We start from the raw sequence: 16,372 nt of genomic DNA on the forward strand, positions 1-16,372 counted from the left end.
GAAGATAGTTTATTTTCGTCATAGTGGCTAGTATGGCACTATGTTCTGAATTTGTGCTGTAAACAGTGTTGATGACACAGAGGTGTTCTTGTTATTGCTGAGCAGTTCTTACACAGAGTAAATACCTTTTCTGCTTTTCACGCTGCCCCGCCAGCCAGTGGGCTGGGGGTGCACAAGAAGTTAGGAGGGGACAGAGCTGCGACAGCTGACCAAAGGGATATTCCATACCATAAGACATCATGCTCAGCAATAAAAGCTGGGGGAAGAAGGAAGAAAAGGGGGAACATGCAAACTGATCGTGTTTGCCTTCCCAAGTAATCTTTATATTCATAGAGCCTTGCTTTCCTGGAGATGGCTGAACTTCAGCTTGTTGATGGGAAGTACTGAATGAATTCGCTGTTTTGCTTTGCTTGCACATGTGGCTTTTGCTTTACCTATTAATCTGTCTTTATCTCAACCCACCAGTTTTATCACTTTTGCCCTTCTGATTCATCCCACCATCCCACTAGTGGGGACTGAGTGAGCTACTATGTGTGGCTGAGCTGTTCAGTAGTGTTAAACTGCAACAGGTTAATACAGACACAGTAGAATTAGAAGCTTTTCATAAAATAGACATATCTGTTAAAGCGTGTGGGACTTCAATAGAAATAAAGTTTGAATTCTTTTGTATAGGATGGGATTAGGTCAAGTAATTTTAATTGCTTATATCTTAGTTTCATCTTCACTAAGTTGGAGATAAAAATAACCACTTGTATTTAGGTGAACTCATTGGGTTTTTTACAAAGTCTATTAAGGGTGTACAATTCTACAATTCTATAATTCTACAATCATAATAGGGAAATGTAATAATTTAACACCTGCTTGTAATATCATTTCTTTTTAAGTGTACAACTTGCAAATAGTGAAGGAGATAATATTTGCCCAGAAATCTTCAAATAAACTATCATTGCAATTGAGAGACATTTTAAAAAATCCCACTGATTTCGTTTGGAGTCCAAATCAAACTGATGGAGGCAATGAAAATATACCATAAAGAGCAGAAGAAAAAGAGAGAAGGCAATGAATGAACATAAAGAGCAGAAGAAAAGGAGAGAAGGCATTGAGTGAACAGCATACTCAAAAAGTGAGGCTAAAACACGCTGGCATTTCTAGTAATCCTTATTGATTTCTCTGTATTTTCAGCTTTTCCAATGTAATTATTTATGTTTCAGTTACATATTCTCTGTGTAACACACAATTACTACACACAAATATTAAAGTGTGTTAGCAATCTAAGTGACCAAGAAGTGATAAATCCACACAGGCTATATGGGAAGACAGACATAAAGACTGGAAGCCAAAAAAGGGAGGTAAGGAAAGAAGGAAGGCAAGAAGGCAGGAAAGCAGAAAGACAAAGAGGGAGGAAGGGGGAAGGGACAGAAGGAAGGTAAAAGGGAGGAAGAAAAGGATAGAAAAACAAAGGAGGGAAGAAGGAGGAAGGAAAAGTTCATGATATTGTGAAAGGCAGGGAGAGACAAAACATGAAGTTACGTAATTCATTACAATTCTTGGTCTATGCTTCTCATGTATGTTATCTATTGATCATGTAAAAATCACACTTTGATCTTATTGGTGCTGTACACATTCACTCTTTCCTTTTCAAAACAGTCTGAATGAAGAAAGAAGTAACGCAGTTTATGAGCTTTTTAATAAATATGCCATTGCACCTTTCTGATTTTTAAATACAGGTCCGTAGAATCTTGCTTCAGAGCATTTGAAGATATTTTTAATAACCCCTTTGTTGAAGGTGTCATCCATAACGACATTCTTAACACCTTTAAGTCTAAATGAGCTATGAAAATGTAACAGTTTTTACATGATATATTTCCATGAAAAAAAAAAAAAAGAAAGAAAAAGAAGGATTTATTTCTGGTAAGAAACATTTCTAGTCAAAATAAGACAATATGGTATTTCTTAGTGCCAAGAAAAAAAGCACGATGACAGTTATCATGGAAGAGGGGGCAGGAAAAAAGAGCACCAGACAGCATGATGTTGCAAAGTTCAATTTAATAACTGAACCAAAGCAGCAACTAAGCTGTGTCAGGAAAAACTTCACACTCCCACACATACAACCCACATACAGTTGCAGTTGCTGAAGATGTCCCTAAATGTGAATTGGCACAGTGAAGCCTGGAGAAATGCAACTCTTGCTCCAGCTCAGTGTTGGATATGATATCAGCACAATACCACCCATTCCCTACCCTTCTGGTCCTAATCTCTGTTACTAGGGAGGTTTCACACAGGCTGGCAATAAAATCAGTCCATGATGATATCATGAGCCATCTTTTAAGCACTTTCTTTTTTTTTCTTCTCTTGCCTGCTGACCCATAGCCTCTACCAAGGCTTATCACACTGTCTTTGTATTGTAGTCAGCCATGGCTCATTGTATTCAGTCACCCAACTCTTTATCAAAGTAAGGTTGTGAGCCTCCCTCAACAAAAGTTAAAGCTCTCTGAAAGTTTGCAGTATCACAAGAAATGTTCTAAACATGAATAAAATAAAATAAAATAAAATAAAATAAAATAAAATAAAATAAAATAAGAATCAGCATTCACTACAATTTTAAGGATCAGGCTGGAGTAACAATGAGATGGAAAGACCCAAGTCTTGCCTGTTAATAACAAATATTTATTTTAATACAGATTAAGTAAGAACACGCAACTTCATATTCCCCTAGCTCCAGCTAGGAAGAAACATTTGTAGATGATGTTTTTTCCCAGTGTCTCTGTGTTATGATTCTCTAGCATCTGTCACTATTATACTGAAGAACACCTGTGCATTGACAGAACACCATAAAGCTTCGATTTCTGATACTCCTTAGGGAAGAGCACGGCTAATCCTTACTCTGAACTGTTATCTTTCCTTCTCAGAACTGAAAGCATCAAAAGAGGTATCATTCTGTGAGATTGGATTGCTTTTATTTCTATATGACTGTAGAATCTTTCTGACTTACTTAACAAAGAAACAAAGTGTCTGCCCAGCGTTATACTGAAAACACTATTGCCAGAAAAGATCAGAATGAATACACCATCATTTTGCAGTCTTCTCTTTTATCACCAAAAATTAGCAACTGGGTATGTCTTACCTTTGGAAATGAGGAGCAGCATTTCTCAATCAGTAACTCAATATGTCTTTTTGCTTTTGAAAGACAAATTATACAGTCTCATTCAGACAGACAACAAATACTACTTAGTCTACCACCCAGCATTTAAGAGATAATCTCCTAAGTGGTATGCATTGTATACCAAACCATAATGAAAAAAAAAAATATTAAAACTAAGTTGTAAGTTCTCAGGATGAATCATTTTAAGAATGTGAGTCACTAATGGTAGTAAAAAAAAAAAGGAGAGCAATAATTAGAGACAAGAATCTTGGTGAGACAGTTTCTACAATGTAAGATATCTACTGGTCATATACTCATCTGTTTACTTCATCCATCATAGCCTAGTGTCTAAGACTGACTTTTCTATCACGTCGCCCTCCTCTATCTTCCCTTCCTCTGTTTTTCCTACTAAAGCTTCTCATGTTAGTTTCAGATAATCACTCTGTCCAGTGGTGTTGCCTTCCCCTTCTCACTGCCTGCGCATTCCAGCCAGCCTATTTCTTCTTCTCTGTTATCTGAGATGCCCACAGTAAGCACTAGTAGGTCTTCTTTCTACCTTGACGGATCTTTTTTCAATGCTGAAGTATTGGGAACAGCACACAGAAAATGCATTTGCAGGTTATGTCACACTTTCTTCATACCCCAGAACTGGAAATCAATATCGACAACATTCTCAGTGAATTTAGCTCTCAAGTTCTAATTTTCTGCTACACACACAATCTAAATATTCTAGAGGGTTTCTATATTTAGTCAGTCTTGGTTTCATGAAAACAACAAAAAAAGAATGTTTATCTGCAGTACTGGGACCTATTTTCTAATCTTGCCAAAGACAGGTACCATTGTCAGAAATTTAATTTTACAGTAATTTGTAGATTCAAAGGCTTTGTTTTCACAGCTACAGAAGTCACCCATCTTGATTCTCATCTTTGCTGTTTTCCATGCACGTCAAGAAAATCCCCTAAAATCCAGTCTTTGGAATGCTTTTTTTTTTACTGTGATATTTGCAGCTTTGTATGTGCTGACACAGATTCATGATAGTTGATTTTACGCACTCACCAATGCATTTTAGGTTGAGTCTGCTTGCTCTGAGCTACCTCTATGGGCAGTATTTTATTTACGCCTACAGTTCAGTGAGATTCATGCAGGATTTATAAATTGAGATATTCTTCACTTGAGAGATTGAGATCTGCTCACCTGACAGAGAAACCATCACCAGACCCATTGAAAAAAGAGGACACCTATCAGAGCACCATTAATATGAAATTATATTTTACCTAGCCCTCTGAAGCATAGTTAAGTATTAGTTCAATGGGAGACTAAAGTTGTTGCTGAATATTGAGGTTTCTGGAACAAGAATGAACTCAAAAGGTAAATTAAAACCATAGGAACTGTTGAGTCCTGTGTATAATGTAAAAAGATCACTCAGATGAGAGTGCTACTTTTCATAGCGTCACTCTCTAGGAATAATACAGCATTCTTCCATACTAACCTTTTTAATGTGGCATTTAGGCAATAAAATGGAAGTTCCTGAAGAAAAAGAAGCCATCAAATTGTGATTAATGCACTACGGACTATTTGCTTAACTATTTTCCTGTAGATTTCACAGCATTTTACTACCAGCAGTTGTCTTCCCTATTTCCTATTAATTATCTTCTTGTCCATATGCTAGTTCTTGAAATGCTCTTACTTTCCTTTTCTCCTACTGTGTCCTGATGGAGTGGTACTGTAATGTGCTCTGTCACGGCTGTATTACAGAGAAATTATAAAAAAGTAGCACACTGTGGTAAGTGCTCATTATGATTTTCCAACAAGCATCTTAAAAATACCAGAAGTGCGAAAAGTGATCCACAGAGTACAATTTCTTCTCAAAGAAGAGAAGAGGAAAAAAAAAATTAGAAGGAAGATTCATAATAACAGTCATGAGTTTCATGTCATGAACTTAAAAAAGAAAATGATATGGTACCATTTTAAGAAAGTCATAGTATCAAGACAAATAAAGTTGTCTAAGCTTAGTTTTGCACATAAGTATTAAATTTTGTAGCTTGATTAGAAATAAGATTATCACAAATGTTTTGGAACTCTTGCTTATGTTTGCACTGCTTCAATCTTTTCCACTTTTGTGTATTGCAAGTACAGCTTTAAAATGGTAAAATGAAGAAAATTCTAAACTTCAAAAAGTATACTTCCAGATAAGGCATAAGTGATACAGTGAGTTCCAAAATGTTCTCCTTTTGATCTCTGCATCTTTAGTTCTGTCATTTATTTCAATTATTCTTGTTTCTTTGGAGTATTTTCGATTTAATTTTAATAGAATAAAGGATGTTAGAGAGAGAAAGGAGTTTAAAAATGCCAAGCAATTGGAGTGTCAAAATAATAGCTTTAACAAGCAGAATGTAACTAGAAAAGTGAAAGGATCTGATCTATTTATTTAGTTTTCTAAGTAAACCTAAGAAGTAGAGACATAAGTAAACTTTTTTCACTCAAATCCAGTGTACTTAAAATTATCTTCTTTGGAAGAAAAGTATATAAGCAATTTGAATACAGGAAGTTACACTTTCTCATGTCCCTATATCAAAATGTACAACATTTATAACATTTTTTCCCATGGACAGACTGCCATGTGTAAGAGAAGATTGAGAATTACTAATTTAGAAAGAGGGACAGGGATTCAATCATCAAGGGCATTTCAGCAAGGTTTTCAAAGTCTTCTCACTTCTGTTGTCAGTGGTACAAGAATAAATAGTAAGTTGTATATGCATACAACTATGCAATTTTTAAGCAATATTTGTAACTCTTTACAGTACATGATCTTTTTAATGCTGATTATTCTAAATTTGTGATCAAAATCACAAGGTCAAAAGTATAAACAGAACAATTAGTTTTTTGTATTTTACGTCTAATTCTCGCTCCCTTTCGAAAATACTTTTAATGAATTAATATGTCCATTTTAGTCATAGGTATATGGAGTAATTGGAGTCATTCTATGTTCCAGTTAAATTAAACTGTTCCCCCTCAGCATATCTCAAGATAATTCCTTGCACGTGCTTTAGTTATACTAAACTTTAGTAGAAAATCTCAAAAACTTTAACAGTCCTTACAACACCAATTCACTTTTAAAAATGCATCAATATGCACTAAAACTAATGTTCTCATTATGCGACAGTAGACACAAAACTTCCAGTTGAGTCAGCAATAAATTTTTCCAAGTTAAAAAAAAAAAAAATACTGTTATAGATCGAAATATCCTATTTTAAAAGGTTTTTTTTCTTAATTTATTCCCTCAAAACTATTTCTTGTTTTCCCCCCAGGTCTTAAGAACATAGCATAGTGCATTTGCAGAGAAATAAGTGTTCAAGTCTTATGAGGAGCGGCTGAGAGAGCTGGGGTTGTTTAGCCTGGAGAAGAGGAGGCTGAGGGGAGACCTTATTACTCTCTACAACTACCTGAAAGGAGGTTGTGGAGAGGAGGGAGCTGGCCTCTTCTCCCAAGTGACAGGGGACAGGACTAGAGGGAATGGCCTGAAGCTCCGTCAGGGGAGGTTCAGGTTGGATATCAGAAAAAAATTCTTCACAGTAAGAGTCATTGGGCACTGGAACAGGCTGCCCAGGGAGGTGGTCGAGTCGCCTTCCCTGGAGGTATTTAAGGAACGGGTGGATGAAGTGCTTAGGGACATGGTTTAGGGAGTGTTAGGAATGGTTGGACTCGATGATCCAATGGGTCCTTTCCAACCTTGTGATTCTGTGATTCTATGAGTAACAATGTTGCCTTCCAGTGTGTGACACAGTCTCTTCCATAGTCCATCCAGTACTGTAATGAATCATAATAACCCCTTAAGCGGCTGAACAAATGTTTAAACACGGCTTTTGAAGAAGCAACAATAAAATAGAAAACAAAACAAATGAAAAAGAATTTCTGTGCTGTCTGGAGTCACTAGTTTCCTATGGACACTATCTGTCTTAAGAAAAAACACTTTACAGATCATCCATTAAGTGTAGGATGCCGCGATGTCTGAACACAGCCTGCACAACTCTTCTTACAGATTTATATCTGTTATTTGCAGTGCAAACAGGACATTTTGTACAATAATATATTTTGGAAATGTATGCTTGATGGAGCATAAGAAACAGAAAATCACAGAATGCTTTAAAATTTCAGTGTGTTAGTTCTAACTTGTTGCTAACATGTTACCAATAGCTTGTTGCTAATAAAAGTCAATTGAATGTTATCTCTGGTAATCCCATCTGCTCCACATTGCTTAAAACATAAAATTAACAAATAAAAAATATCTGAACTTTTGCTTCAAGTTGCCCTTGTATACACTGCTCATACGTAAGAACATTGATAACGTACAGGAAGCACTTCGCTGGTCCTACTGGCTGTGATGTTTCTGATACAGATCAAGATGCTACTGGCCTTCTTGGTCACCTGGGCACACTGCTGACCCATGTTGAGCCAGCTTTCATTAACCCATGTTGACTGGACCAGATCACCTGGTTGTCTTGTGTGTGCTGTGTGATAGTACTCAAGATGACCTTGTCTGGCACCAAGGTGAGACTGACAGGCCTGTAGTACCCTGGATCTTCCCTCCAACCCTTCCTGTAAATCGGTATACTATTTGCTAACCTCTGAGATATATTGAATAGCCTCATAGAATAATTTTGGTTCAAAGTGACCTCTGAAGGTCTTCTAGTCAAACTCCCTGTTCATCTAGCTAGGTCAGGTTACTCACCAATATTTTCAGTTAAGTCTTTAATACATCCAAGAACAAATCCCCAAAATTCCATTGGTTGATGTTTTTCTAGTATTTGACTATTCTCATTGCTAAAAATAAATAAAAATCCTAATATCTGGTTGTGATTTCCTGCGTTCCAATTTGTATCTGTTGCCTGTCACTGCCCAGTCTGGCACCACGTTCTATGTATCCTCCAGTCAGGTAGATGCAGAGAGCAGTAAAGTCTCCCTTAGCTCTCTCTTACCTAGGTTCAACAGGACCAGCTCCCTCAGACTTTCCTCAAAGGCCACATGCTCCAGCAACCAACCAGTTTGGTGTCCTCTAATGGGCTCACTACAGTATACCCATGTTTCTCTTGTATTGAGGAATCCAGAAGTAGACACAGCACTTCTTATGTGATCTCATGGATGCCAAACAGGGAAGGATCACCTTTTTCAACTTGTTCATCCTCACTAATACATCCTGGCATGTTGCTGGCCTTCTTTACTTCCACAGTACATTGCGGGCTTACATTCATTTTGGTGTCAACCAAGAGCCCCAGGTCCTTTTCTGCAGACTTGCTCCCTAGGTAGCTGTTCCAAAGCCTGAACTGGTGCACAGGATAATTTTTCCCCAGGTAATAGGACTTTGCCTTTCTTTTTGCTAAATTTTGTGATACCCATTTCTCCAGCCTGCCCTCCAAATAACAGCCCTATCCTCAAGCATACTGATCACCTCCTCCTGCTAGTTTAGTGGCACGTGCAAACTTTCTGTAAGACAACTCCATCATAAAGTTCTTAAACACTATTGGACCCAGAAGTAATCCTGAGGAACATCAGTATTTACTGGTTACCAGCTGCATTTTTATTAGAGATCACAACTCTCTGAGTCTGTCTGTCCAGTCAACTTTCCACCTGTTTTAATCTCTCTCTGCCTATATATCACCAATATGGGTAAGGAGGTCAAAGCGGATAAAACAAAGCACGACATGAAGTTACCAAAACTTTCTGGTCAGTATCTGTTGACCAGCATCTGGCCAGCAATCTTAAATAGTAGAAAGCCATATGATGACCCTGTATATAAATCATGTTAAACAGCATATGCTAAAGGGCTGTTAAATTACACTACTAGAGAGTTTGCTCACTTTATTTGTTATCTGACCTTAGTTAAAGCCATATAAAAAAATAAAATAAACCACTGATGTCTGAATGTATAACCACAATTCATTAATGACTGTCATAATCATCTATAAATATCTAAATAATATTTTTCTTAATTTGAATACAGAGTATTGTTACACCATTTCTACATGCTTCACGATGAAGTGTTGAAAATGGAAATGGGTAGGAAAGGTTTTACATATCACTCCTTCCTCACTCCATTCCACCAAATTTTTGCTGTGAAATTTTGTCGCTTAGATGAGAAAAAAAACTAATAACAAGATCACTGAAGCTCTTCACCATAAAAGATCATTAAAAGATTTGCATATGGCACACACTTCACATAAATGAAATGGTTGTTCTGTCTGCAGTATAATCAGAATTCTCAGTAACTTAAAGGGTCTATACAGAGTCAGTATGTGTCACTGAGAATACTATGTGCATATAAATAAGTTCAAATAGTCTTTTGCTGTGCTGGGACTAATGACTGTTGAAGTGTGAAACACAGAACTGCATCTATGAGAGACTAAACACTTTCTATCACTTCATTCAAAGGAACTTGCAAACATTCTGCATCTCCCAGGCTTGGAACTAACGTATGTTAGCGTCCTTCATATTGCTAACATTTTGACAGGGTTACAGACACATCAATCACTTTATTTATTTATGTTCTTCTGGCCATGGAAATTTTACTTGTGATTCTCCTACTCAGTGCATTAAAGTAATCTGAAGATTTTCCAAGTTTATCCTTAGTAATTCTTTTTGGAATATGGTGAAATAAAAATATGGAACAAACTTTATGATATCAACAGTCGAACTGCAGTTTTGAGTTGCAAAATGATTGCTGAGCTTTAAGTGAAACTTCCTGAGAGATAAAACACTGACAGATGAAATAGTTGTACATAGGAGGTACATAAATTTTCCATTTGAAACAATCTGGTTTCAGTCAATGGCATGATACCGAGATGACAAAACTGACACCATAAGTTGGAATGTCACACACATTTCTAAGTATTATCTATACATCATAACACTGGCAGAACTTTGTTCTTTACTGGGAGAGAGAAAGCAAACTACAGTTGCATTTAAAACAATACCAAGTATGCATATTAAATTCTCATGCTTTAAAACCAAGCTGCAATTATCTTTTTAAGGAAAAATATGACATACTTTTCCTCTCTCAATATTTACTAAACTAGAAGAGTAGTTGTTATGAGAAGGCCCAAGGGTACATCAAGGCCAGAGTCCATTAAACTCACATAGTCTATAACAATCTTTCACTAATAAACATATAATGGTTCAAAAAAGAAGTATATTATAGAAAGTCATAAATTCTAAAAATATTTGCTTTCCAACAAGGTTGCCATCACTATTTCAAATTAGACTTTACTCAGTGTTATAAAGAGACAAATAAGACCATACACTACAACTCTAATTTCTGACAAGTATGACAAGTTGATAAACTGCTGACTTTAGAGATGAGCTTCCCTACATATGAAACCCCTGATAACTAAAAGAATAAAGAACTCACATTAAAAATGCTTGTTAGAAGAATACATTTGCTTTAGCTTATTGATATTTTCCATTTTTGCCACTTTTCACGGTACTGTCATCTAACTCTGACAAAAAATTAGAATTTGAAGTTGTTCAGACATATGGCTTTACAGACTGAAAATTTAAAGAAACTGACAAGCTAGTAGAAACACAGATTGTAGTTAAGAAGTACAGAAGTCTTGAATCAAGAGAGACATGGATAATTATGCTGCCATTTGAATTAGTAAATTCATGTAAAAAAACCCGCAAACTGAACAAAACCCAAAATCACATAACACTACTACTACTAGACTACTGCTACTACTACTACTACTACTACTAATAATAATAATAATAACAATAATAGTAATACCACCACACCATAAAACACTGACAGGGTAATTTCACACCTCAGAAATAAAACAACCTGCATTAAATCTGATGTGCCTAAAAGAAAGAAACCAAACACACTTTGCGTTCTTTGCTCTTACTTTTAACTTCTTGCTTCTAATGCTTTAATAAAATGTCACTATCCAAGTTTCATTTATTAAAAATAGAAGGAATGCAAACATAGAAATTTCTGACTTTCATTGTTCACTAGCTTTTTACGAAGTCTGCCCTCCTCTATTCCGCCACCAACCTCATAATTTGCTCTTTTTGCAAATGTTCTAAAGATTTTTCCAGTGGTCTCTTTTTTCTTCACTGCATTTCATATCTTAATTTCCTCAGTCTTCCCTCCTCCATGCACATATTGTCTTTTCCTTATGTAGATTTTGCATTTCAAAAGAATAATTTGATATTTGACATTGAAGGCTAAATATTTATGATAATAAGCTATTGAAAATTTACTTCATCCGTTTCACAAAAAAATCATATTCCATGGAGAAAAATTATTTTTCTTTAGAAAGCAGAAACACTCAAACTTTCAAAACAGCATTCATTAATGCAATATTCAGCCTTCATAACAGAAACTTCTATGCAAGCTATTTGTTTTCTATAGCTTGCATACAATGCCATATTTTTATTAGCAAAAAACCACACAATGTGCCAGATTTGAGAGAGTACTATTATATCCTATTCATAACAAATGAGTTTTTGCAATGACACCTTGGAAGAGAATTCACAAAGCCAGAATTTGAGATACATCACTTGCAATTCTTAAATAAAGCACTCTGAAAAGCTTTAATGGGAGAGCCCTGAAGTTCTCTTGAAAGCATAAGTACTTTTTAAAATGAAGGATTTCCCCATTATTTTTTTTAAAGAGGGCTTCCCCTTAAAAACTCTGCGTAAGACAAGAGGAGTTTTAACAGGCTCCCCCTTGCTCTACTTCACGTTTGCTCTCATCACAGTCCATACTATTTCCCCGGAGTGTGAAGGAAAAAAAATAATGCTGTCACCTTGAAACTCTGCATCTGCTCTTTGATCTGCTCATCACTTTCCTATCCTTTCTTCACATCATAATGTCTCTGCTGTTCCTCTGCCTCCCTCTCCAGGATATCTTCCCTGCACTCTAGAAGTTTTCCCAATTATGCATATGTGTGGAAGGCATAATCATTTTTCTGTTATGGAGATTCTGTTTGATCCAGAACTCAAGAGAGGCAATAAGGCACTTTTGGGATTAAGTTTTCACTGATTTAAAAGGTTAACCATGTACACAAAAGACACTGCAATTGTATGACTGAATAGGTGTGATTATTTGGCCTTCTAGCAAAGAGAAAATGTGACTATCATGCGTTGCAAATGTAATTGTAGTTCCATCAGAACCTGCTTATTAATTGCAACTAACTTCCTTTTTGCTCTACCATCATTTTTTGGTGATTTTCCCTTTACATATAATTCAGATTTTAGACCTGAACATTAAAAGCAGTAATAGATTATATAATATACCTAATATCTTAGAAATTGACACAGATCCTTGTGAACTTTGTCATATATCAGATATTTATCAATGACAAGTCTTCAAAGTACAGTAAAGAATCATTTCATTCATCCTCAAAATATTTCAATAAGTTGTTTTCAAGAATCATGAGAATTTTTGAAAACCTAGGTTGTTCTCTATTAGGATTTTTGAATATTAATTATTCATTTTGAATATTAATTATTCATTAAATTGCTTTTAACTAAAAAATTAAAATATCACAGTAATATATAAATATTAAAAATGCATTCATAAAAAGGTCAAAGCTTTTCAACCCATACCTGTCCAACTCTAATGTAATTTCAGTCTAAGGTAGATGAGATGAATTCTGTTCTGACAGATGATTTCTCTCCACTGACAGATTGGATTGACTATCTTGGACCTGGAAAACTATATTTTGGCAGTCTAAATACAGAGAAAAAACCAGCCATAGAACTAACTCTTTAAGTGTAAAATGGACATAACTAGCTGAGATGAAGCGGTAAGAATAACACCATTAAATCTGTGAATTACTATATGGTTAGTTACAGAAAAGGATAAACAAAATAAGGACCTAACTGCTAGACAATGGAAGCAGATTCATTGAAACCTGCTCTATTAATTCAATAATAATTTCAGTATAGGCCTTAAGGGACCATTATTTCTCAGAAACTATATAAAATCTACTTTTATGTAAGTTTATTTCCATGAACCAGATGGTTTTAAATTTGTCAAATCATGTAGAATTAAATGGCTACCAATATGATTTAGTTTCTGAATAAGTATCATATTTTTGCTTCATTGATTCTGATTAATTTTTAATATTAATGTCATACCTGTTCTCTCAGTCATAATTGGAAAAAATATAAAATATTATCAGATAACTTTTTTCTATTTTCTACTTTCTGTCTTAATCTAATTCACAGATAAATAAAAGAAGGGATAATTCTTGACAAAAATAAAACACAAAAAAATCTCTCACACCACCACAATTTCCCTTGGCGTCATTCCCATGTGGAACTATGACAATTACAAAGCTTTGCTAAAGCTAAACAAAAAAACGAATGTGATTAAAAAATATACTAAGGAATTACAGATACTTTTTATTTTTATCACCTGTATGTGAACATGCATCTAATTAAGGCATACACTGTTTTGACTCAGCCAACAGTGCAATCATTATAGTAAGTCAATTCTCATAACTTCACTGAAGTTGAAAGGTGTCACCACTTCTGTGGTTTCAAAAAGCCACCGGTGATACAAAGTTCCATAAAAGTACAGAACAATTTCAAGCCAAAAAGTAACAGATATTTTAACTTACAAAAGTCACAGAGGATTCACAAGATCATAACTCAGATACTCTAAAAGTGCCTTACCATGGTGTAGCTGTGAGCCACCTTCATAAGTTCTGTGCATCCCTGTGCGTCAGCAAATGCTCGTATTCCCAAACAGTTGGATGGGTGCAAAAGCTTCATTAGAAAATGGCAGCAAACCTCTACTACTTGTGGGAGCTGGAGGAGGCAGGCAGCTGCTAGAAGATTTTCAATAGTGTCTTCTTTCAGTTCCAGGCAGCCTGAAACCAAAGATTGATACCAAATGCAAACATGGTTTCCTGGTATTTACAAATGACACACTAGCAAAAGATATTTCATGAATAACTCTAGCTCTAAATAAATATCTCTATAGAAATAGTGAACAGAAGGAGGCTTAGTCTCTCTGACTGGACACCTCGGTCACCTCAAGATTACAGCATTAGAAGTTCTTAAAACTTCTATGAACTACATAATAGAGATACAAACACAAAGTGTAGAAAGCAAGAGAAGGCTTATGAATACAAATTTTGTTTCTATAATGAGACTAAAATCTGAATAAGTTTCTGGATATCAACCAAGCTGTGAGTTTTTTTTTTAAATTGCATTTAAATAGGTGATAAAACGTGCACTATCTTCAGTAGTACAGAGCAAATCTCACAGCCATTTACCTCCCTGTAAAGAATGAAATAACTGGCTAATATCATATGCCTAAAACCATAAAAATAACTTCAAAATTGGGTTTCAAATTTCATGTTGCCTATTTGTAATATGACATAGTGATTAATTTTATCTGAGTAATATATGGTAGGCCTCTCATACCATATAGTTCTTTTAAAAGCTAAACAAGAGATAAATATTATGCATTAGCATATTAGCTAATTATTAGCTAATAGCTAAGAGAACATATATGGATCCATAATATTTATCCTCCATTAATTAATACTTACATTGCACTTAATTTTGAAATTTCATCAGTAATTTTTAATAAATAAAACGTAAAATAGAAGAAAATAAAGTTTAAAAATAATTTATTTTAGTGAGGAACGAGGATCATTCTTGTCATTGTGCTCTTCCCCAGCCTGTCATTTTAAATTTTTTTTACAGTAGTATCTTTTGCAAATCTCTTATATTAATAACTTGGAAAACTATAAATCAGAGATCACAAGGACATCTTGGAGAACTAGGAAAAAGAATAGAGAGTTAAAATGAACAAATATATATATTATTTATATATAAATTGTAAAAGAACTAGCACTTCTGATTTTATGTTGCTGTGCTTGGAAAAATAATTTCAAACTATAAGAGGATTAAATGCATATTGATTTTTCTGTTAAAAAACAGTTCAACAGTTAGATAAACTTAGACTTTTCCAAATACAAATGTTGTATCTGTTGTCAAATAAAGAGGAATCTACAAATCTTAATGGTTTTATCACATGGCACTGAGCAATTCTAAAATCCTCAACTTCACAACAGAATGCCATTGAAAAGAAAAGTTGCTTTATATTGCAATACCAAACCTGAAATACAATAACTGTAACAATGAAGATCTGACCTTTTCTCCCTCTTTCACTGTATCTGGAGCTTTTAATATAAGATAGAAAATGTGAAGTTGCACTTTAATAGATTTAGCTGTAATCCTTTTGCAAAGGTTAGAGCATCAGATCAAGTACACAGTGTAATGTCAGTGGTTTTATTCTGCTTATTTTTATGCTTCTATTAATGTCACATAGATAAAGTTTATGACATCTGATGTTTTCTCATTAAGTCTGTCCAACATACATTTATACAACGTAGCCAGAATGCACACTTAGCAGCTAATTCTTGCCTGACTCATATTTATCAATTAGACTCCCACATTTGTTGCATGCTTGCAGGTAACCATTACCTAAACACACTATTTATTATCTAGAATACAAATCCACTGGAAGCTATCCAAAGATAGTTATTTTCAGGTTAAAACTGATCATTCCAGTACTAGAAGGAAGAAGGACAAAAATCTACAAAATACCTCCTTTTCTAATATACTGTTTGATTTTTCAACAATGAGATTAAAGATGTCTACGGCCCTACAAAGCTGATCCAGATAACATTTGCATAATGGCATAAGGACTGAAAGAATCCCCACTCATCATAAAGAAAGGTAATGGTGTCACTGTTTGGCTTTTTATCACAAAATATAGCCTTAGGAAAAAACCAAAAAGTTGAAGCCACATCAATCTATTTTCAAATTCAAGATCTTTCTTCTTAACTTTAAGGAAAAACAGTAGGTTTTTTTTCTGAACTAGTAGGGTGCTAGTTGGGAACTTTTAGTATTAAACTAAGTTTAAGTCAATAAAAATTATTATATTTATTATGAATTATATATTTCTTTGTGCAATCAATATGACCGTTTTGATGTTGATTCTTCATATTTTTATGGAAGTGTGTGAATGTGAATGAATTTCTGCCTTATTACATAAGAGAGGAAGTGTAAAATGGCTTCTGGAATACATGGGAGTATGAATATATCACAGTTTGACTTATTTTTAACTAAATTCAGAAACAAATTTACTACTTAATACATCAAGGATAAGAGCTAGAAAATGACACTCAAATTGAAGAGGAGTTTACTGTG

The 16,372-nt window shown here is 34.8% G+C and overlaps 1 protein-coding gene across 2 annotated transcripts in view; it reads right to left on the reverse strand.

Moving 5' to 3' along the window:
- KLHL1 (kelch like family member 1) overlaps positions 1 to 16,372 on the reverse strand; it is a 214,403-nt gene that overhangs the window by 107,344 nt on the left and 90,687 nt on the right. For both annotated transcript variants that reach the window (XM_054056354.1, XM_054056355.1), the window contains exon 4: positions 13,820 to 14,016. In XM_054056354.1, coding sequence (XP_053912329.1) covers positions 13,820 to 14,016 — 197 coding nt within the window. The remainder of the gene's footprint in view (positions 1 to 13,819; positions 14,017 to 16,372) is intronic.

Source organism: Cuculus canorus, chromosome 1 (assembly GCF_017976375.1).
Source record: "Cuculus canorus isolate bCucCan1 chromosome 1, bCucCan1.pri, whole genome shotgun sequence".
NCBI lineage: Eukaryota > Metazoa > Chordata > Aves > Cuculiformes > Cuculidae > Cuculus > Cuculus canorus.